Source organism: Varanus komodoensis, unplaced genomic scaffold (assembly GCF_004798865.1).
Source record: "Varanus komodoensis strain SLA01 unplaced genomic scaffold, ASM479886v1 scaffold14_1, whole genome shotgun sequence".
Taxonomy (NCBI): Eukaryota; Metazoa; Chordata; class Lepidosauria; order Squamata; family Varanidae; genus Varanus; species Varanus komodoensis.
The window spans coordinates 25536132-25559825 of NW_025335438.1; the positions used below are offsets into that span (position 1 = coordinate 25536132).

Sequence of the window (23694 nt, forward strand, 5' to 3'; positions counted from 1 at the left end):
CTCCATAATATGGGCATCTGATCTGTAGTAACCCTCAATTTATTGAACCCATAGTTTGTTGTCCTGTTAAGGACTTGTCTGCAGGTGATTGAATGAACCCTAGTTTGTTTTCTTAGTCCCTGGGTTGTTTGTGTCCCTCCTCTTTCACTCAGTCCCTCTCTGTATTCCAAATGCCTTTAAAGTGTAGAGCAGTAAAGAAGTTCTCCTGGCATGTAGAGTAATTGTTTGGTTTTTTTTTTTTTTCCCAGCACTTTTGCTTGTTGCTTTTGTAGCCTGAAAAAACAACCCATGCTTCACACATGACAATAATCCCATGGTTTAAACAATGCAGAGTTCACAATCCAGCAAGAAACAATGGGTTTTCTTTCTGGCTTGTTCATGGTTAACAAACCATGTTTTGTTAGTATGTGTTCATACATCTTGAGAATCTAGATTTCAATCCATCAGTTAAATAACTGTGTGCTGATGTTATGTCCAGCTTGTAGAATAATCCTTATTATGTCTTCTGTAATTCAGGAAGGAGTCATAGATTTCTCAGTGATTGTCTGATCAATTAAAATAATGTGGCTGAGTTGGCGAGACACAGCAACCCCCCTTCACAATAAGCTGTGGTGGATAGGTTGTTTTATGAAGCTCCCACAAAGTGCCTGATAGACACTTAGCCCAGCAGCCCTGTAATAAGCCCATCGTCCCCAAAAGCTCATGCTCCCTGCTTTACCATCCTCCTTCTCCACTCCTGTATTGTCCCTGGCATTCTTTAGGGCTATCAACAAGCCCTGCTGTTTCCTCCTAACACCATCTGAACTCACCAACACCTCCCCCTGCTCTGAGGCATGGGAGATCTGCCCCACAATTTCCCAGTGTTGTCATGTCACTTCAAGCAGATCAGTGTATCTCCTTCCAGTCCAGAAGAATTGCTAGTCCTCCAGACTACATTGTGTGAATGTAGTATTTGTGGGAAAATGTCCATTTTTGATGCATATTGACAAAGTTTGGCTAAAGATGCCGACTTCTGTTTATATTGTAGCACAAGAATTGGTTATGTTCCATCTTCTTGGATTGATGACTATTTTGACTGGGTCAAACCACAGTCTTCCTGTTGCAGAACCTATAACACCACTGGACAATTCTGCAATGCTTCAGGTATTTTGCCCGAACAGCTTAGAAATAACTTAAATGCAATGACTGTCTCTAGAAAACTTTCCATGTGAAGCAGTTCATGTGGTTTATTGGGAAGCAGCCATTTCATAGCTGTTAGCAGATGTAAATTAGACCAATTTTTGGCTAATACCAGTAATTTTAACCTGCTTGGTATGACTGAAACATAATGTAGTGTGTGAGGCAACCTAAACATTTAATTGTTGCAGTGCATAGTTTTGAAGCTGTCACTCTGGGCACTGGGATACTTCATGTAACATAGGTCATAATCCTATAGAGAGTGGTGTGAGTCTCCTGGTCCAGAGCAGGAGGAGCAGTGAAGATGATCTTTGCCCATCTCACTTGGAAAGGGCCATCTGTCAGGTCTTCTAGATATCTCAGAGGGGGAGGGAAAGAGACTGGAGGAGCTAAGTATCAGACTTTCTAGTTCACACTATTTTCATTTAGGTTGAACATGGATTGCAGTCTGTAGCTGCACATTTACCTGGCAGCAAGCCCTATATTAATGCATAGTGCTGAGCTGTTAGACCATCTGCATTATTTTTTATACCCTGCCTTATGAATGGACTTTAGCAGCTGTTGATGCTGAAATATTTTTACGAAGTCAAGCTAATGAATAAGTTTCTGTAGTTGAGTACCTTCTTGAATCTTTCTGGCAAAGAATTGTAGGACTTTTCATAAGCATTTCCATTCCTTGCTGAAAGTATATCTTTTATTCTGAAATACTGTATTTGATGTTAAAAGTCATTCTTTATGTATGACAAGAGCAAGTAAATATACTTGAATACTTTCCAACAATGTTTATGCAGTTGTCAACCCATCCTGTGTGCGTTGTCGGCCCCTGACTCCAGAAGGGAAGCAGAGGCCTCAGGGTAAAGACTTCATGAAATTTCTCCCAATGTTCCTCTCTGATAACCCTAATCCGAAATGTGGCAAAGGGTATGTATCACTGTGGAAGTGCTTAACTTCTATATATTTCCTTATAAGTAAACTTTACTCAGAGAAATACTGTCATCATAAAATAATTCATTTCAAAAACATTTTAAAATACTTTTGCTATTCTGAAATAGAGAAGGGAAGGGAACCCTGGGGGACCTATGAGGCCAGATTTGATCTCTGGGGCCCAAGGTTCTACAGCCCTATTCTTTAGGTTCCCTTCCTTCAGGCTTCTTTTGGTGCCAATCTTTTTAGTGCTAGCTGTTTTCCTTTGACTAAAAGGAGGTGTTAGTTGATCAGGGCCTGCTGAGGAAGGTAACAGAATAAGTGGGATAAAGAAGAGCTATTGTCCATTTTCTACCCATGATAATTTGCATTATTCATGCCTTCCTAGATAGGTAGAACAGCAAAATGGCATTTGCTGCGTTACCCTTGCTTCTACCATTGCTAAAATAGTGCGTTCCCTTAACATATCCAGATTAGTGAATGTATACATATTCTGTCAAATTTAGTTAACACAGTCCAGGATTTAGTCGTGCCATCACCTAATAAGATACAGAAGCAAGTTAAACTATTTGGTTGATGCTGCTACTCCTTTAGCCTGAAGCAACCTAGCAGCCATTCAGTTATGGGCTAATTGTGCTTTTCTTTACAGGGGACATGCAGCATATAGTTCTGCTGTGAACTTTATAGACAATAACACTGCAATTGGAGCTACTTACTTCATGTCTTACCATACAGTGCTAAAATCTTCAGCAGACTTCATTGATGCAATGAAGAAATCACGGATGATAGCAAATAATATTACTGAATCCATGAGGTCCAAAGAGAGTAACTACCGTGTATTCCCTTACAGGTATATTGATGCCCTTCCAAAATGGCTCTCTTTCCCCTGAGGTATTTAGAGGATTATGTCCATAGTGTTGAATATTCTCATTTTGCACTATTCATGCCACTGTATCAATGAAATATGTTCCTAAAGCTGTCAGGAATGGCTTTCTTAACATAGTAATACACTATCCTTTCTCTGTTCAAAAGGAAACTCAAGCTTTCATATTTCCCTGTTCACTTGGCAGTAATTTCAGTATGCTACCTTCCTGTAGGTTTCCGTTTTTTTCCCCCTCTATCCCTTGCTCCAATAGTGTCTCTGTACACTTAAGCACGTTGTTCCACCAGTTTGATTTCTGGCACCACCGTGACGTTTCCCGTTTTCCTTTATGGTTTGATTTCAAAGCCATTTAAGCCTCTGAATATGATAGAACGTTGTTAGCATAGAAAGTGGCTCTTCAAGTAGCTGTCATGTCTGGTCATTGTGCTAGTGAATTGCATGAACTTCAGGTGGACCCTCTCTGTATGATTTTTCACAAAGACAAAATGGTGCTTCAGCCTGACCATTCTTTTCCTACCAAAGGTAGTTTCAAGTTTTCCTGTTATATTATCCGCCTTCATTTGTCTCCTATCCTTAGTATTAAAGTTTGCTCTAATACCCTTAACATTAGACAGGCAGTTGCATTCTCCAGGTTGTGAACTAAATTGTTCTGTGAGTCTCACAGAATTTTGTGTTATGAGAGCAGAACTAAAGGGCTCCCAGCTTCTTCCCAAAGACCTGCATTCTAGGTAGTTCAGAAAATTGCCCTTTCTTCTCAGTCATCTGGCTTGGAACTTTAATGGAGTGGAATAGCAATCTCAACTGTTTTTGGAGCAATTGTTCCTCTTCCAGAATCCTGCAAGGCTACTGCCTTGTCAGCAATCATCAAATACTGTAAGTTGGATGTCTGTGTCAGAGCAGACCGTTAGGAGAGTGATACTCTCTTCACTGCTACAGTAATTATGTCCCGCTGCTAGCAAGCCAGCTTGCTCTTTGCCCATGCGAGTGATGGAGATCTTGAAGCACACAGGCAAACTGCTTACCTGTGACAGTGGTTCTTTATGTGCTCGTCTGTGCATTCATACAAATGTGCCCATTATCCCCTTTTTTAGTATCAGTGATACTCATGTATGCATTCTTGCTGTGTGTGGTTGTTTGTACTGATGTTGATAGTGAGGATCCTTTGGGTCCTGGAGCCGCAGTGACCTGGCTCAGAAGAACTGAGGCCTGGATGTGAACTATGCATGTTCTATAATGGTGTAGGAGGATTCTAGCCCAAGAAATCGTCAGCTATAGAAGCTTTCTAGAATGTTGCGATATTAATCCTATACCTTCTAAGTTGAGAAAGCCAGGTGGTTGTAAAAAAAAGTGCTGAAATGCTGTTTCCATTTGTCTGTTCACATTGCTAATAACATGTCTCTGTTCTCTTATAGTGTGTTCTATGTTTTTTATGAACAATATCTGACTATTGTGAATGACACCATCTTTAACCTTGGTATTTCCCTCGGATCAATATTTTTGGTAACAATGGTGCTACTTGGCTTTGAAATATGGGCTGCCATTATTGTCTCCCTCACCATTGCGATGATCTTGATCAACATGTTTGGAGTGATGTGGCTCTGGAGTATCAGCCTGAATGCTGTTTCATTAGTCAACCTTGTCATGGTAAATTCACTTGCATCTTGAGTTTTAACCAGTGCTCTAATGTTTGGGAATGCTGTACACCAGGAAGGGACAACTTGTGTTCTTCCCAGGCATTTTGGTCTACAGCTCCCACCAATCCTAGACTCTGGTAAAGGGCTGACAGGAATTGTATGCCAGAACATCTGGCGAGCCCCCCTACTATATGCCCTCAATAGTGTGATGATTCATGGTAGGGAACTAATAGGTCTGAAGAGCAATCAAAATGTCAGTATCTTCATCTGCCTTAAAATACTGTTATGCAGTAAGCGTAGATAAAACAGACCTTTAAAGACTGGCACTTGAGGAATGAGTTCTCCATCAGTAGGAATGATGTCCTCAAAATAATTAAGCTGAGGGATGGGCTGCAGAAGAGATTTCTAGGACAATTCTTAACTATACCTGCAATATAAAAACTTCAATATCAGTAGAATTTGTGTTTCAGTAAAAGTGCATAACATCAGTGTGCACCATTAACTGCACTTATATTGAACACTCTAAATTTGATACATTCTGTGTTAATAAACTATTCCTGCGGTCTTTTTTCCAGAGTTGTGGCATTTCTGTTGAGTTCTGCAGTCATGTGACAAGAGCATTCACAGTTAGTACAAAAGCAACCAGAGCAGAGCGTGCCGAAGAAGCACTATCCCACATGGGGAGCTCTGTAAGTATTCCTTTCTATCCTGTGCTGCCATGGCAGTGTAGAAACCACTAATCTCCTACCTGTAGACATTTAAATGTGGAGGGTACAGACTGCATGGTGCCCCAAGGTTCATCTGTCTCCATGAACATGCGATAACTAATTACAGTAATTATAATTTGTTGTATATTTTCCACTAGACACATACTTAGCACTTTTTTTTAATATTGGCAGGTTTTCAGTGGCATTACTCTCACCAAATTTGGAGGGATAGTTGTGCTTGCCTTTTCCAAGTCTCAGATTTTCCAGATCTTCTACTTCAGGATGTATCTAGCAATGGTGCTACTTGGAGCAACCCATGGATTAATATTTCTTCCTGTCCTGCTTAGTTATATCGGTAAGATACTGCTGCTTGATGCAGATAAGAGTCAACCTGAAATTAGATTTGTATGTCATATTTGAACATCACATAAAACCCGTGGCCTGGAAAGACTGAGTTCATATGCTACTCTTCCCATCATCACTATCAAGAGGTTGCAAGGAAGAGTTTGGAAGCCTTCACTTCCACTTTTAGTTAACTATAGTTTGCAGCAGGAAATGTGTTTGGGGATGGGAATTGGTTGGATTCCTTGTGCCACCTGGGCTGCTGCACTGGATGTGGAGGAAGGTTGCCAGTTGCACAAGCTTTGTTCAGTGGGCATTTGCAGACTTCCTCTTGGCTGGGCTCTCTTTGCAAGACTGGGCTGACCATGAGAGGGTGTCTGAAAAAGTCAGACAGAAGAATCCCTCTAGGGTTTGTCTCAGCCTTGGTTTGCAGTATTCTCTGGAGCAACTAACTATGTATGCTTAATTTGAAGACTAATGTTAGAATCTGACTTGTTTGATTAAGCTAACAATTCCCTGTCCGAATGACACGGGAAACTGTTTTATTAAAAGCAGAATCACAAGCTTCTGGAATCATTCCAAGGAAGAATTTTAGGGATTTTCATGCCACATTGTTATTAGACTAACTACACGATAGCTTACTGTAATACCCGAACACAGAAAATAGTACTTGTTCTCAACTAAGCAAGCAACTGTAGCTTAAGCTTTATTCTGTGTTGAGCAACTTGATGCCTTCAATTATTTTATGTGAATATGATATATATAAAGTTTGTCATGTTCATTAGAACACAGTTGCTTTTTGTATTCATGGATATAATTCACATTGCTGTCTCTTTAGTTATCCTGCATTAAGTAGCAAGCACCTTTTGAGATTGTTTTGGTACATGGATTTTACTTGGACACTGTTTGGTCTAAGTGAGATGGATTGTTTCATAACCTAAGATACACTAACATGAACATTTCTGAATTCATTCTTACTTTTTTCCCTCAGGACCCTCAGCAAATAAAGCTAAAGCACGTGCAGCACAAGAAAGGAACAAAGGTACAGAAAGAGAGAAACTCCTGTTCTTCTAGCCATTTTAAACTACATGGTCAGTGGACTCATTCCAGCTGAAGCCCTCTTCATCATAAATTGTAGCAAATTCTATGACTACTGTCTCACAACTGTAAAACTACTGGATTGATTTGATGTCTATCTAAAAGCAAGAGGACCAGTAGTACTGGAGAGTTTGGACTCAGGAAATACTATGGACAAACTTCACAAGTATCAGTATTACTGACATTAACAAGATTATACATTATTTAATATAGTTTCATTCTTGTAAACGGCTGTTGTTCCATTACATAAATAACTTTCCTGATGAAATTTAAAATGACATGTATGAGAATAGATTGCAGAACCACTGACAGTTTTTTAAATGTAAGTCAATGCAAATTTGTGGCTCTATTTTTTAGGGAAAAAATAAGCCATTGGTTAAAACATTGTAATATTTTTAATATTTGCCAAAGGGTCTTATATATATATACTTTATTATAAAATAGGATTTGAAGGTCAAAAGTATCAGTACAGAAATGCAATAAATTAAGTTTATATTTTGTATTGAAATAGCTTTACTACTTCAAAAAGTGGTAGGCTTCATTAGTGCTTGGTCTCCAAAAACCTGCTTAAAAAATATGACATGTTCTTCACAGTGTTCTCCTACAAGACAGAAAGAAAGTGCAAAGTAGCATTATACTTTTTAAAGACTGATAATTCAAGTTTGATTCCACAGATTTTTGCCCTCTCTTCCCAGTATTTTTAATTTGTTTTTACCTCAGGAGTTGCCTTTGTTTAAACAAACTGTTGCTTTTGCTATGCACTTATCAAACTTCCAAACTTGGCAGCTAGTCTAACTGGAGCACAAAGCACAAACAGTTATACCTTAAAATAGTCTGTAATAAAACTTTCTATAGTAAGATTTGGTGAACTGGAAGTAGTTCAAGGTACTATGCACAGATGTAATGTAATTAGTCTGTTAAATAAGTACTTGGCTAAAGTGGATTTTAAATATTTTAAGGGAACGAAAGCAGCATGCCCTCCTTTAGCCAAAATTAATATTCACCACACACTAAATGCACCGTCTTTTTTCGCTTAACAAGTACACTTGGCCTTCAAAACGTTATTGGCAAAACTACAGTGTTAAATTTTATTCAGGCTAGCAACTTCCTGCAAGATGTGTAGTATAAATAGAAAAACAGTACTAATCAGAGTTTTCTGTGTCGGTGCAATGACGGTAGTTAAAATCAATGGTTGAGAAATCCATACTGCTTTGTAAAACATTGTAGGGTAGTAGAAATGCATACTTAAATATTTAAAGTTTCTCATCAGTTGAGAGTAGATAATTAGAATATTCTTCAAAGAGGAAAATGAGGACATACGTACCCTACACTGAGGAACAAAGCATGTTGATTGCTGCAGAGAAGTGAGAGTCTAGTGAACAATTAGGGGAAGTACTACTTTCCCAATCCTGGCAGTTCCACTGCTATGTGGTTGGGTAGTAACTTGATATGGTCAGCGTTGTAAAACATTCCAGAGCCTGAAGAAAGGTAACTCCTAGAAAAGCTGACAAGGCTACAACCACTACACCTATTTTAAAACAATTGTTCAAATCAAATATACGCTACTACTATCTGTAATCCGACAACAAAGTTAGTTAAATCTAATTTTTAAGCAGTCTTTTGGGCAAGAGATTTTTTCTTCCATGTGGTGTTCAGGAATATTGCCTTTTGTATGAATTAATGCCACCTGGAAACTGTTCCAGATATTTTAGTTAATGTTGTCCTTTCCCTGTCATGTTTCAGCAGGGTTCCTTTGAAATGAGCCTCAGATTACAAAATGCAGATACAGTGCCTTTACTGCAGAAATAGGAGCATATTATTTTGGCTTTATTTTTGGGAGTTCTAACAATATAATGTGTTCTTTGATCACTGTCAAATAAGGAGTTAAATATGCATGATCCACTTGATAACTTATAGGACAACAACTTATGCCAGACTGTGTATGAATACCTCAAATGTTCCGTTAATACATTTATAAAGGTTTTGCTAATCTGCATTTAAATGGCTTAACCCTGTGTCCTAACCTTTTGTAGGAGCACAACTAGTTTTCTAGATAGCATTCCCTTCGGATGAGGGGTCCAAAATGTTCCTGTTTAACAGAAATGAAATCTGAGAACTGGAAATAGCTAGAAAGGCAAAACATTACCACTGACCCTTGGGTCTAACCAAACTTATTAGAGGGGTGAGAGGCCCCATCCTGCTTAATAAACTTTTCAGAAAGGCAGAAGCTGAATGCAATTCTTTTGACATTCTTGGCAAGCTTTTGTTTGCCTTCTCAAATTCCTGTTTACCTGGAGTGAAGCTAGGGTTCCCACGTAATCGCTGATTCCTCTGCTCAAAGAACCTGAATATGGTATAGAAGAGCATCTCATCTTCAGTCTGCTTTGCTGCATCAAGGAACTTGCGGGCAGAAATACTATCATGTCCTCCAATACCCCTGATGAATCTCAAGGCAGCTAATACTTGATGCTTGGACAACAAAACTTCCACTATTTCATCATTTGCGGTAGAAAGCCTCTGAAAACAGAAGTGAATGTAATGAGTGGTTGCTGTGCTAATGAAAGCCACAATTAACTCTAATTGATAAGGAGAATTGTTTCCTTCCATACTCTGGCTTTTAAGATAGAACCTTTACTTATTTACAGTCTGTTTTTGCATCTTCAGTACACCAGTGCTTTTCCATCTGTATATGCAACAACCAGGGAAAGGGAAGCAGCCTGTTACTCCTACCTTTAACATATCCAGGGAGAGTTGGTGTGCAGGAGGATAAATGCTCTCTAGAGACAGTAACAAGCAGGCCTGAAATGAGACAAGTCCAACAGTATCTAGTATTTCACACACTTTGGTTATCAAACCAAAAAGCATTGCTCAGCAATGAACACACTGAAGGGAGAGGGATTCCCCAGTCATTATCTCTCAGTTTTAAGTATTTGCATGGCTATCATGCAGGGAAAACAGAATAATCCCACATAGATGGTTGAGTTCACTGAAGAAAGAGCAGGATGGAATTAAAAGAGGAAGCAATAAAAACGTATAATGAAGAGAGAAAACTTACCAGAGGCTTTGAATCGCTGAGAACATGGTACTGCAGGAACTGATGAAGCATATAGAATAAGTTATGCTGCACAAGGGTTTTGATAACCAATTCATAAAGATAGTGCTAAGAAGGCAAGAAAAGAAAGTTTGTTGCTTAAACACTGGCATCTAAGCAAATGCTTAGCTATTCAGATACATATCATCTTGGTTTAGAAAGAAAAACCAAAACAAATATAACTGAAAAGAACACCTAAACTTAATTCAGAGAATTGTTAATTTTCAAAAGCAGTAATAATTGATTTGGATACAGTTGTTGTTGTTGTTAGTTGCGAAGTCACTACAGACTAACATTTAAAATCTACAGGTCTCTAGGTATGACCCCATTTGAATCCAAACGCTATTCTGAAGCAAGTATAGCAGAGATGGGCAACTTCTGGAAGCTGGGGAGGCTCTGTTGACTTCCCTGACCTCTTACTGGCTACATGTTACCCACCCCTGCTTGACAACAGAGACTGAACAAGTTTTAAACTTCCTAGCAGTAAACCAGACCCTCATAGAGAACACTAAACTGGGTTTTCTTACAAAACCACTTGCATTTAATAAGCATACAATATTTGAGTTCAGTTTAATTGGGTTGAAACCTAAAACCCATACTATCTTTAGGCCTGATCCAGCTGTGTATGCATACATTTATATAGCGTATGTGCAAGCAAACAGGAAACCTCTATTACTTGGTAGCAACCTTAGTGTGTGTCACTGGGTTTCACTAGCCAGGAGTTCTGCATTGGCTAGAAAAGTTTCCTAGGGCTACTGCTTTGCTCTCTCCACCAGATGTCCCACTGCTACCGAGCTCCCTCTGTAGTGCTCCACGTTTGTAGGAGTAAGGCCTCCAATTTATCCCTATTAATTATCTGGTAGTAACTGTTTATATATCATCTCATGCAGCCTATAAAACATGCTACTTTATTACACGCAAACTAGTAAAACTGCTTTAAGGAAGAACTATAGAAGAAGGGGTGAGAAGAGGAGAGATGAAGTGAATGAAGGTATAGCAATCATCAGCAAAGCTTATTCTAACTAAGGATCTATTAGGTTTTTTTTACCTGAATAGCAATCTGGAACTGGTTGAGTGAACGAATATACTCCATTAAGACAGCAATAGTGAACTTGTGAGGTGCTTCCTATACAGGAAAGGAGAATTTACTAAAGGAGAGACTTCAAACAGTTTATCCATCTGATGCCTAGCTCTTTTTGAGTAACTGATTTCCTTATAGTCAGACTTTCTAGTTGCATTAGAGAGATTTTTTAGGATTACTTTTTTAGGAGTGTTAGGATGCAATCCTATAGTAAAAGTCTTATAACTCCCAGCATTCCCCATGTTTTTTCATTTTTTAGTTATTAGCTTCAACTATGACTAAGTAAAACTAGCTTGCTCTATTTTAACTAGCATATAAATTATGACAGAAGTCAGAATTTCAGTGTCTCTGAATTAACCAACCTTTTTTTCTGTAAAGACAGACAAAACATGAGTGTACATGTCTGACTGATCAATAACTGCTTGAGTTCGGACTGGCCGTTTTGCAGGTGGATTGCATCTGCTCTGTCCAGTTTCTAATGCCTACAAATAACCAGATAACACTTTGTTGGAATATAGCATACTTCAGAAAGAGCAGTAAGATAGTAATGCTAAAAAGTGTCTCAGGTCAAGCTTAGGCTAGAACTGTGACTTTAACATTGTTGTTGTTAGTCGTGAAGTCTTGTCCAACCCATCGCGACCCCATGGACAACATTCCTCCAGGCCTTTCTGTCCTCCACCATCCCCCAGAGTCCACGTAAGCTCACAACTTTAAACATACTTTCAAGGCTGATTAAAAAGACAAATGCTATCATTATAATATTTCTAATTGAATAAGGAACAGAGTTTGTTCTTTTTTTAATAAAGATATCTTAAGACCAAGTGTTTGATGTTTTGGTGACAGCAGTGGGAACCCTATAGCTTTATGTTATATGAAAAATAGAGAAGGCATTTTAGATCTAATCTGTACTGAAAAACAATGTCAAATTAGTGAGCGAGACATTCTTGCTAATCAAAAGATATAAGATGTAACTTTTAAGAAAAGTGTTTTAACTTGCCATATTGTAAGTCTGTTCTGCTTCCAGGTATTTCTTATATTCGTTATTGAGTTTGTCAAAAACAGTGGCAATCATACTCAGTGATCCTCTCTCTGGTTCACTTAACACTGAAGCAAAAAACATACAAGACAATTGTTTAAAAAAATCACGGGTACATTAAATTTTGCAAGTTTTTCTAAAACTTACTGTTTTCCGACATCAATCCAACTGATAGTTTAGCTTAATGTCACCTTGGCTCATATAGGCAGCTGTCTAATTTCACAGCTCATACTACAATGAAAGTTCAGTTACTCTAAATTTAATTATTTTAAATATTATGCTAATAAGATGCATAACACCTGACAACAGCAAGTGGGGATGAGACAGTATGCAAGAGGAAATTTTAAGAGTATATTTCTTGAAGGCTCTCCATAATTCCTTCTGCAAAATGAAAGCAAAAACTTACTCTGAGAACACACTGAGAGAATAACCATTTTGCAGTCTTTTCTCTGCAGAAGAAAGTCCATTAGCTTCCCTTTGTCTGGCAATAATTTTACTATAGGTTCAAGTTTTACTTGCAGATTCCAGAGATAACCTGGATTAAACAAAAAATAGCAAATCCTTTTTCAAAAGAGATCTAATTAGAAGTACTTCAAGACAGCCTAGTAAGACCTTACTTAACACATTTTCTCCTTAGAAATAAGAGTCTTAAACTATTTTATCCGTATACATGTAGAAACTTGCCAAATGGGGCAAATTTTCTGGAAAATTTTGAATCAAAAAATTAATTAGCATACAAAAAACTTCCAGTGGAAAATACATTCATTTGCACAGGAACATTGTCATATCATAGAAAGATCCAATTCATGTTTGCTTTGCTTGAATTTAGTAAACAAAGCTTAGAAAGTATCCAGTGTTCATTTTTGGCTTAGTTCATCATTATAAGTATTTGACCAAAAGTGTTTTGAGAGAAAAATTAAAGCACATTTTACTATGTTTAGAATGCTATATTATATAGAAATCTTTATTACTATACCTGTAAACAAGTTTAAGGAAATCAGAATGTACTTCTTTGCATTGTTTAAATTTAAGGGGGAAAGGTACTGAAAACGGTTGACATGCGAATTTATTTAGCAAGCCAAAAAACTGTGCATGACACACTGACTATCACTCATCTATTTCAGATGTTCAGTTTGTTAACAAAAGATGTTCTCTTTTGTTAAGTTTGTTCAGGACCTTCACTACTAAATATTTCCTTTTCACTCTGAGACATGCAATCCATAACTAGTACTTCAATTATTATATAGTCTGCTTTAAGTACTGAAGATGAGGGAAGGAAGCAGGGGGAAAGAAGAATTAATATTTCATATTACAAAAATAGCAAGTATCCATATGAACTAATGAAAAAGAAAACTTTGATAGCTTCAGACTTACCTTCACTTGCACTGATGATAATATCAGGTTCAAAGACAATCCAGGATGAGGAATCTAAATGTTAAACAAAACACTACCTGTTGACAAATGGGTGTTTCATACATTGTTTGAAGAGATACTCTTCAAAAGGAAAGAATTCTGATTTTATGGAGCATATCTAAATGACTGGAGAGGTCTTAGGATAATGCCCTCTATTAAGCAATTGTTTGGCAACAAGTTATAAGGGTAAGGACTGTTTTAAAGAACAGTTCAGCTGCATGCGATTCTAAGTTATGAAACAGCAGTGCATTTTCCACATGTACACAATACATGTTTGATTCCTTAAGTCACATCCATATACCATAACATTTAAAAGCCTACAGAGTGCCTGGATTGCCCATTTATAAAATGCCCTGACAAGTGGTGGACAGTAGCCTCCTATCAGATGATTAGCACTTTCCTGCACTGTTTTAACAATGCATCTTTGTTCAAAGGTGGTAGGTTTGCCTTATTTCTTAATTTAAAGGGTGTTTTACATCTTTTCTTCAAAGCTTCATCAGGTATTACTGAAACACTTGTTGATCCTACGTACATGTACCTGGCAATGAAAGACTATGGAACTTCCAAGTAAACATGCAAAAGATTATGCTGTAAGCTAAATTTTATACTCATTTCAGAGCTGCCCTGCATATTTTATCACAGGATCAATTCTCCTCCTCCCAGATATATAGGCCATATTGTCTGTCACAAAGCACAGATAAGATGTCTTATTTCAGAAGGAAGTAGATACTGTTCAAGGATACAGAGTTTACAAGGAACAGGAAGCTGACTGGTTACAGAAGCTGGCCCTGCACATGGGGAAAAATACTGTATTAGCCACTCATGAAGATATGAATTTATTTAGAAAAGGTTTGCCAGCACAAACATCTTCATAACAAAGTATTATATATCCTGAAAAGCTAAGGCTACAATTTAAGGAAATTAGGCTCAACACTTGTTGTAATATACTGAAAAAGAAAAACCATGAGAGGGATACCACTAGGTTAAGATTACAACATTTTACAATTTGCAATCTATCTTCGACATTAACACACTGAGGAATCAGTTGCAAGTAGGAGATCCTTTCCCGTGAATTCATTTTTGAGTGAAGAAATGTGGGGGTTATTTTGTTGCACAAAGACCTGATACCTTCCTGCATGGGACACTTCTATTATATTACCATAGCTATTTCCATGTACTATTGTTGAGAAGAAGGATTGCTAGCAATCCAATTAAGTCAGTTATACTTATTTTGGGCACTGAATGGAATCTAGAGATCAACATTGGGACTTCCTGTGGTATCTTCATTTTCTGCAATGGATGGAGGATGATTGGATTGCTCCTCTGACTTCCTCCGATGGGATCAAAAACGTAATTTAGGTTTGAAGTGCACTCCCTGATTGAGAAGTAGCCTATACCCAGTAGCCTATGCTCAGTTTTGGAAGGTAACACAGCAAAGGAAACAAAAGGAGCAAAATCCAACCCTCCCAAAGCCTCAGGAGCACAAGACTAAAAGAACAAGGGTGCTGAATCTCTTCCTGTGAAAGGACCAATGCTCTCAGGGGCTACATACGTGCAGTTGGCAAGGTCACAGGGTGAAGAGTGCCCTTTGTGAATAGCAGGGTTTTGAGCTCTAAATGCTCTCAAAATGACTTATGTGGGAAGCTGCTTGCCACCAGTACCATGAACTACTGTAGATCTATGGAAATAGGAAATGGACTTGACTGAGTGTAGTAGTTCTCAGCAGTGCTTTTTTTGTAAGAAAAAAGATGCTGGAACTCATGAAATTATTTACCTTTCGCATGTAGTCAATCACTATACACACACCCACACACGTCAGTTGTGTAACAAAACATAACAGTTGCTGCCCACAGTAAGCACTCGGCACACGACCACATGACCAATCACAAGCTGAGCAGTGCCACAAGCCGAGCAGTGCCATCACAACCAGTGTGGACAAAGCATGCATGCATCAGATTTGACACACAAGCAGCCCGTGTGCACCATTTTAATGATTTTGCTGCCGACCTGCTACGCTTGACAGGGTGCTTCAAATCCACATGGACCAAACATCAAATTTTAAAAAGCGACTTTTAAAACTTGGAAAATCTGTCAAAAAACGGTGCCAGAACTCTCTTCCGGTGCGTTCTATGACAAAAAAGCACTGGTTCTCAGAAAGTGTTACATATGCATTGATGGAATGAAGCAGCACGTCCAGGCTCAAAGACCTCCTTGGAGACTGGATTTCTCAGTCAAGGTCAGACTTTTGCATGGAGAATTGACAGATAAGCCCAGGCTGGATTCCTCAGATCAAGAGGAATTGCACCAGGTTGTGCATTTCAAGCCTAATTTGCATACTCCCGCCTGTCTAAGCAAGTGGGAAGAGCAATCCATCCATGCAAATCCTTCATGGTAGAATGACATGCCTGAAACATCACAGATAAGAAGCAATACCACACACTTTTTCTTGTTCTGATGTTCAGCTTACTACTGCGGTAAGTTTCTGTATGATTGACTGAAGTTCTACACCTATAGCACTCCAAGTGATGCCAGAATTCCATCAGCCCCGAGCAGCATGGCCATATCAGGTGCTCCAAATGGAACAACTTCTCGAGTCCACAAGTATCGTATCCCCATTCTTGCCGGGAAAGGGAAGAGTATGTCTATTCTTAGAGATTCTGTATTTATTTCTTTCAACTCCACTACCTAATGTAAACTGCAAAACTACCACGAGCCTCTCGTACATTAAGCTGCTACTTACTCCAACACAAATTGCACTACAGGTAAAAAAATGCATGTTATGTGGTACATACAAAGAAAATACCAAAGCACAAAGGGTGACAACAAGGGGAAGGGCTTTCTCAGTGGCTGCTCTCTCCTTATGGAACAATATCTCATCTGTAGCCCAACTGGTGCCAAATTTGTCATCCTTTTGGCACCAGGATAAGATGGCCCTTTATGCTGAGGCTTTTGAAGACTTACTGGGATACCCAGAGGCTTGAGGGGATTGCCTATTCCAGGTGTTTTATGGCTGGGCTTTAGCTGTTTTAAATTTGTATTTTTTTCTGATTTTATATACCATATATATCAGTGTATAAGACAACCCTTGAAACAGAAAATAGCATTGCAAAAATTAGGGTTGTCCTATACACCTGAGTTATGACAAACATCAGAAAAACAGCTTCAAATATCGATCTTGTCTTACATGCAAGTGGCTTTATACCCCAGTATATTTGACATTTTATTGTATTTTATTATCTGTTTATGGACTGTTGTAAACTGCCCAAGGAGATTCAGCTGTGGGGAGGTATAGAAATGCAAATAATGAGGAGGAGGAAATAGGGAACAAGAAATAGGAATCTTCTGACAAAAGTCCACCTTGGGCAGGGCTCTTACGGACTCTTTCTGTCCAGGCAATGACAAGCTTTCATTGTCTGGCTGACACTACTGTAGAAAGAGTATGGATTGCCTAGCTACTCTTGCAAGGTTTTTTTTTCTATCAAGCACAGGACACTAGTATAAAACTTTAACAAAAGCAAGCTATCTTGGGTTCCTTAATGAATACAATGGAACTTAAAGCAAAAGAATTGCACAGTCAAATAAGTTGCATCTTGCAACAGCTTTCTTTATATCTTATTTGTCAGAAAATAGTCATGGCTATGTTCAGAACCAAAGAGCTACATGCCAACTGCATTTTCCACATACTTAAAAAAAAAAGAAGATTCCCACCTGATATTGGAATCTGATAAGGTTGTATGGATCGAGCTGGAAGTACAAGCTGATGAAGGGTGACTGTACCATCAAACTCTCCTTTTAGTTTGATATCAAATATAATAGAGGTCTAAAATTGAAAACCAAAGAGTTAACCAAGAGATACACGAAGCTAATTTGTGCAGGTTAGATCCAGATATAGCCATATGTAAAGCGGGCCAACTGATTTCAATATTTTTTCTCTAAGTACAACTGAATCTGAATCCAACCCTATAAACCTAGAAAAGTGTAACATATTGGATCAGCTGTGCTAATTTCATTATATTATGATGTGGGATCAATTAGCACAAATCTGTCATAAGGTGGATTCAAATTAAACATTATGCATCTCTCATGGAAAGCTGTTTTATGGGATATAAAACCTGCAAAAATGTAAATGTCCATGAATGATTAGGCTTAGTACTTAACTCAAAGAGTGATGATAATAATAATAATAATAATTATTATTATTATTATTATTATTATTACATTTTTATACTGCCCATAGCCAAGGCTCTCTAGGCAGTTGACAACAATAATCATAGAATCATACACTCAAGTAACCCATCCCAATTCTGACCAGGCCTGACCCTGCTTAGCTTCCAAGATTAGGCAGGATCAGGCACTTCAGGCTACATGGAAGCAGCCCAATAATAATAATAATAATAAGCAGCTTTCCCTAGTCAAACCACCACTGGCACAGATTCCACTGCATCCCATTTCCCATGACTAGCCAGCCATTCTCTAGGATCAAAATGAGTGTTAAACCCTTTTTATCCATATCATGACAGCCTGCTTTTGCAGCAGCTGTCTCAGTAAGTTTTTCTGCCACAATCTGAACCTTAGCAAATAAAAAGAATTATGGAAAAAGACATTTGGTCATGCCTACAAAATAGGTTAATAACCACAACCACGTAACTGAAAATTATGAAAAAGTAATTTCCATATCGAAGTGTCATTAGTCAGACTTTTTACACAGCTTTAATAATTTCTGAAATAAAATTTAGACTTTTAAAAAGTCTAACTGCAGACTGTGTGTGTGTGTAGGTACAATCCTTGGAAAGAAGTAGCTACCAGAGAGGAATGGGCTGACAACTGTTCAACACAACAATATCCTTGAGAAAAATGCCACTCCCCCATTAAAACCAAGCCTCTTCAATTAGGCCTCCTTTCCCATCTAGATGCCCTTAGACTTCAAAAGTTCTTACTGCAGTGTTGGGAAGGCGCAAGGGGGTAAAAACAATGGGGTGGGCATGTGTGTTTCTATGACTGCAAGAGACAGGAGGAGAGAGGATGTGTCGGTGGAGTCTATTCCATCACACTACAGGGCCACAAGCAAATGGGGTGGCACCACTCACTGCTGGATATGGCACCCAATCTGCCTGCTTATAATAAATTCAGTCCTTAGGCCAACAAAGGTTCCTCATCCCTGGTTTACCTACTAAATCAAGGACAGGACAAGTGGTCCTCCAGATATTTTGGCTTGCAGCTTCCATTATTCTTAGCCAGCATAACCAATGCTGAGGGATGATGTGAGTCAAGGGTGACATGTTCTAAGTAAAATCAGACAATGGAAGACAGAGTCATCCCATTTAACATGTAAGTACATGTAATATGCTAAGAAAAGGTAGTACCTCAGTATCCTGATGATGAACTACCACCAAGTTGTCCACAACATTTAGTGCAAACTTGCCAGTCCTGTATAACTTTAATATATGCAGCTTCTTACATGAGCCTTCCCTATGATAGTCAAGGAGACAGAGAACATATGCTTAGCTGCAACACTAACTTTTTATTTGCAGCACTTTTATCATTAAAAAAACCCCAAACTTACCTTGGTAAATGATAAAGAACTACCTCAGCTCCTGTACTGTTGGATGTCCTTGAGTGATGTCTTAAGTAGAGAACATAAAGCTGCCCATATCTCAGGAGAAATAATGAAATTTATGATTAGATTTTTTAATGAAATGGTTTCCAAGTCTTTTTTAAATCCATCACAAGTTCTTAGTGCTGCACTGTATATGTATAATGCCTTTTTCATCATTTGGTATTTCATTCAATACCAAAACGAATTTACCAACATCAAATCGCTTAAGAAAGGAGATGGAGAGAGAGATGTTCATCCATCGTTTTCGAGGAGGACCTTGACATCTAACGGGTTGTGAGTTGTCCACAGTGTGTCCGCAGGTGGCTGATAAGGCCAATACGGGCACGGAGTGTTCTGCCACATGCCGGGCAGACATGCGTGGGCACCACTGTTGCAACATTTGCAACTCTGGCTTTACGGAGTGCTCGCTTCTCTTGTGCTATGGTTGTTCTTCTGGCTTCAGAAGTTTGGCAGCCTTGGTGGATCAGCGTGCGCCATGTCGATTGGTCTTGTGCCAGGGTCTCCCAGGAGGTGGTCGATAACCAGGGACTTGAGAGAGGCTTTCAGCGTGTCTTTGCATCGCTTTTGTCCCCTGTGCGATCGCTTTCCTTGCGGCAGCTCACCACAGAAGAGCTGTTTGGGGATGCGGTGGTCTGGCATCCTTCCAACATGGCCTGCCCAGCGTGTCTGGGCTTTCATCAGCAGGGTGTGAACTGACAGCAGGCCTGCTCTGGAGAGGACCTCTGTGTCTGGCACCTTGTCCTGCCACCAGATCCTCAAAAGTCTGCGAAGGCAAGTCGTGTGGAAGTGGTTCAGTTGCCTAGTATGCCTCCTGTATACTGTCCAAGTCTCACTGGCATACATCAGGGTAGTTAGTACTGCTCAGTAGACTCTTAAGCTTTGTAGCAAGGCTTATTCCACAGCAGTCCCACACTTTGGTCTGCAGCTGGCCGAATGCAGAGCTTGCCTTGGCGATTCTGCAGTTGACCTCGATGTCAATTGTCACTGCACGGGAAAGGGTGCTGCCAAGGTATGTAAATTGGTCCACTGCTTGCAGCTTTTGTCCCTTCACTGTGATGGTGGGGTCTTGGTATTGGGCTTTCGGAGCTGGCTGATGCATCACTTTGGTTTTCTCTGTGCTTAAGACAACTTGTATATATGATACCTCAATGATTTCATAGAATCATACAGTTGGAAGGGGTCTAGCAGGCCATCAGGTCCAACCTCTTGCTCACCTCAGGACTCAAGTCTCCCATTCCAATTCCAACGAGGCCTGACCCTGCTTAGCTTCCAAAATTAGGCAGGATCAGGCATTTCAGGTGATACAGAAGCTATTATAGTTTGAAGTGTTTTGAGTAAAAGGGATTCCACTACATCCTTTGAAGAATGTTCACTGCCACCTTATACTCTCTCAATTCTATTCCTTTTTGGTCTTGTGCATCTACACCCGTCCCACGCCAACACCTTACACAGAGACAGGGAAAATGACCTTCAGACTGGTCCTTGCCTGCTGCTCCACCCACCAACCAAATACAGATGTATTTCCCCACTTATTGGAATTCCTTCCTATCCTTTAATTACTAGGACAGGAATATAAATCCAGTGCATGGACCTTACATTTCTCTCTCATCCATCTTACTATTCCATCAGTTATCCTTAGCGGCAGAGAGGATTTCCCATCAGACCTTTCAGTTCTATACAGAGCAAAGGGACTGCTCAGTAAGGAGAAAAGCCTCGCTCTACACCTAAGGCAAAAGTCATCTGCACGAAGCTTCCCCACACATCTGCACAATCATACTTACATTGTAGCCATAGCAATATCTCTTTCAGAAAGGCTAAGCTTCGATGATTTGGGGGCTGCAGGTAATTCAATTTCAAACTTTGACAGCTTTGACATAGTGCAACCCTAGAAAAAAGTAGGGTTAAAATGTATCTAATCTCACTTAGCTCCTTTTCCAGTTTTCATAATATCCTTACAAGTCTATAGTACTTTCTAATACTTTCTAATATCAAAGGAGGGGCCACTTGAGCATTCCGTTCCCTACTAGGTGAAAAAACATTTTCAACCTGCATTCCTAAAGATGCAGCTTAAAGTACACACCATTTGATTTTAGTAGTTGACAGAAACAAGTTTATCTAATATTAAACTGTAACGGACATAAATGGACTACAACAAGCATCCATTCAACTGTACTGCACTGTAGCATTCAACTCTGACAAACCTAACCTAATACAATCAGAACTAGAAAATTCCTAGGCATATGATCAGCTACAATTGATCAGCTAGCTCTTGAATTTCCCCACACACTATAACTACCATCTCTTTTCAAATTTATTTATTTATTTATTACAGGTAGGCACTGGAATCAGTAAGTCAGCTTTTAATAAATCATCTTCAGTAGAACTAAGTTATGCAAGGAGGGGAAAACAATTGAACATTAGGGTCAACTTATCACAGCACATTTTTAATAGAGTATTTTCTTTTGAAATCTCAACAATGTAAAAAAAATATCCACAGGCCAAAGCAAGTACATCATTTTGGAAATCAGAAAAAATAAGTGTTTGTCAACTACTGTCAACTCTTACCTTAAAATGGAATGGCTGCAGAACATTCCCAAGAACTGTGGTTGACAAAAGAATGACAGAGCTCTCAGGACAGTACATGTACCAGTTTACATTGATATTCTGACTCTTCAAAAGTTTTAAAGTTCGTTTCTCTGGTAATACCTGAAAACACAAGATAAGTTTTATAATACTGCCAAAATGCTACACATTTCTAAATAGATGATAGACTGTATAGTTGCTAAATCCCAAACTATTCATAAAAAGGCCTCTAATCCTGACATACTTGTGCAAGTGTCTACTTATAGAAGAAAGGATGTTTTAAATTCTCTGCAGCTGTATACCAAATCTACCTCACTAGAGCAAATTTTGGGATGAAAGAGGAAATACAGAAATGAGAAGTTAGCGAAAGTTGACATTATAGATTTGCACCATCCTATGGTTTCTCACACATCATCTGGAAATCATAGGATTGCTCTGTTAACCTTTTTAAAATACTCAATATGACAAAACCATTTTGTAGATTTTAAAACAAGGATTTTTTTCTTTACCTGGTAAAATTCAATTCCTTGATCAGTTATGAAGACGATTTCAGCAGAGCCTGTCCAGCAAAATCCTAAAATGTTGGCATTCTTGGTCTTTAACACAAACAACATGTTGTTGAAAGAGGCAAATTTACATTCAGTTTCATGTAAGGCAAGATTTCAGAGCGTTGTCTAATTTATAGCACTGAGAAATACAATGCAGAAGCAGCATCCCCCAGAGCCTCACAAGTGTTTTGATGAGCCCATGAAGCTCCTATGCAATCAGACTCCCAGTCCACCTTACTGGGAAAGATGCTTTATGTATGTAAATGAAGACTTCCACAGACATCTACATGCAAGAAGTTGTTCAATTGGATTGAATATGTATTTTTAATTGGTTTTTGCACTAAAACAATATTTCATTTAAAGGCGTTTCACTTGGTGGTCCCTATGCAAGTACAGATAGTATGATGTTACTGTTGTCATTCTTAAGCACTGCGTATAACAAAGAAAAATAAATGAATTTACAACCTGAACCCATCCAGGCTTATTCAGAAGCAAGTTCTATGATGGCCTTGTTGGCCCCTTCCAACCCTACTATTCTATTCTATATGCAGGTAAATATGAGAATACAATGGGGCCATTTGTGGCAAGGCACATGGCATCATGGCTATCTGGTCACAAAAGCTATCAATAACATATATTCATAGACCCATGCTGAGCAAGCAAAATACTCTATTGTCAGGAGATGGCACTGGCATGATAAAGCCCACCCAGCATGATGCACCACACGCACCAGATATTGCGCCTAACGTTCCATCACAAGACTCAGCACTATAATCAAAGATGGCCAAACCAGAATTAACTTAATGTTGGAATTAAAATAATTAATCAATTAATAGGTAAAAACAAGGGGTGCCAAACCTTTTTACACTTTGGGCCACATTCCTTTAAGGTCTGGGGTGCATATGTGGAGCCAGTCTTAAAAATGCCCCCCAGGGTGCAGCAATTAGATGCCAATGAAATAATTTCTCAAAGTCTAATTGCTGCCCTGGGTGGATGTTAGTGCATGTGGAGGTAGAAGTGTGCAGCACCCATCTATGCTACAAGCAGGTTTGAAATATGCCTCCCACTGGCTCCAACTTTTAAGCCCAGCTGGGGGAAAGGGACAAAGAGGAGTGTCACTTTCAGCATGTGGGTCATAATGTTTCATTATTCACACTGTCCCATCAAAGATTAATGCAAAATAGGTATAGGATATAATTATACAGAGATAGCAGCATTCTGTGCATCATTTTAAACAAAACTGCTAGATTAAGGGATGTTATGATATACTGAAAGATTGCTTCTTTAAAAATATTTTAATGTACCTTGCATTCTTGAGTATATTCTAGTTGTGGGCTATCTGGAATGAAGTTTAGGAAGTCCTGAAATTACAGCAAAAATAACAGCAATTAAGAACACAACACTATTAAAGTTTAGACAGAAAAATTCCTACGATTCCTAGCTTTTCCAAGACTGTATGCTCAGAACTGCAGGATGTTATTCTATCTAAACATGCATAGGACTGCAACTCAAGAAACATTTGAAGTCAGACACATCTAAGCTCACTGATTTCAATTTCCTT

The 23694-nt window shown here is 38.9% G+C and overlaps 2 protein-coding genes across 7 annotated transcripts in view; one reads left to right on the forward strand and one right to left on the reverse strand.

Annotated features, from left to right (window-relative positions):
* Positions 1 to 7272, forward strand: part of NPC1 (NPC intracellular cholesterol transporter 1) — a 34498-nt gene extending 27226 nt beyond the window's left edge. Inside the window, exons 19-25 of the mRNA XM_044424012.1 lie at positions 1028 to 1143; positions 1968 to 2097; positions 2750 to 2950; positions 4396 to 4627; positions 5193 to 5306; positions 5517 to 5679; positions 6658 to 7272. Coding sequence (XP_044279947.1) covers positions 1028 to 1143; positions 1968 to 2097; positions 2750 to 2950; positions 4396 to 4627; positions 5193 to 5306; positions 5517 to 5679; positions 6658 to 6740 — 1039 coding nt within the window. The 3' untranslated portion in view covers positions 6741 to 7272. The remainder of the gene's footprint in view (positions 1 to 1027; positions 1144 to 1967; positions 2098 to 2749; positions 2951 to 4395; positions 4628 to 5192; positions 5307 to 5516; positions 5680 to 6657) is intronic.
* RMC1 (regulator of MON1-CCZ1) overlaps positions 1 to 23694 on the reverse strand; it is a 35378-nt gene that overhangs the window by 6060 nt on the left and 5624 nt on the right. For 2 of the 6 annotated variants that reach the window (XM_044424013.1, XM_044424018.1), the window contains 17 exons: positions 23438 to 23494; positions 22095 to 22181; positions 21568 to 21708; positions 20784 to 20887; positions 18949 to 19038; positions 18749 to 18854; positions 17094 to 17205; positions 14129 to 14173; positions 13347 to 13400; positions 12379 to 12507; positions 11934 to 12040; positions 11299 to 11418; positions 10904 to 10981; positions 9820 to 9924; positions 9495 to 9563; positions 9056 to 9281; positions 4929 to 5044 (listed from right to left, as the gene is read on the reverse strand). In XM_044424013.1, the coding sequence (XP_044279948.1) occupies positions 4929 to 5044; positions 9056 to 9281; positions 9495 to 9563; positions 9820 to 9924; positions 10904 to 10981; positions 11299 to 11418; positions 11934 to 12040; positions 12379 to 12507; positions 13347 to 13400; positions 14129 to 14173; positions 17094 to 17205; positions 18749 to 18854; positions 18949 to 19038; positions 20784 to 20887; positions 21568 to 21708; positions 22095 to 22181; positions 23438 to 23494 (1746 nt within the window). Of the gene's footprint in view, positions 1 to 4928; positions 5045 to 7177; positions 9282 to 9494; positions 9564 to 9819; positions 9925 to 10903; positions 10982 to 11298; positions 11419 to 11933; positions 12041 to 12378; positions 12508 to 13346; positions 13401 to 14128; positions 14174 to 17093; positions 17206 to 18748; positions 18855 to 18948; positions 19039 to 20783; positions 20888 to 21567; positions 21709 to 22094; positions 22182 to 23437; positions 23495 to 23694 lie in introns of those variants that run through there. The other 4 variants (XM_044424017.1, XM_044424016.1, XM_044424015.1 and 1 more) reach the window with 4 other exon arrangements.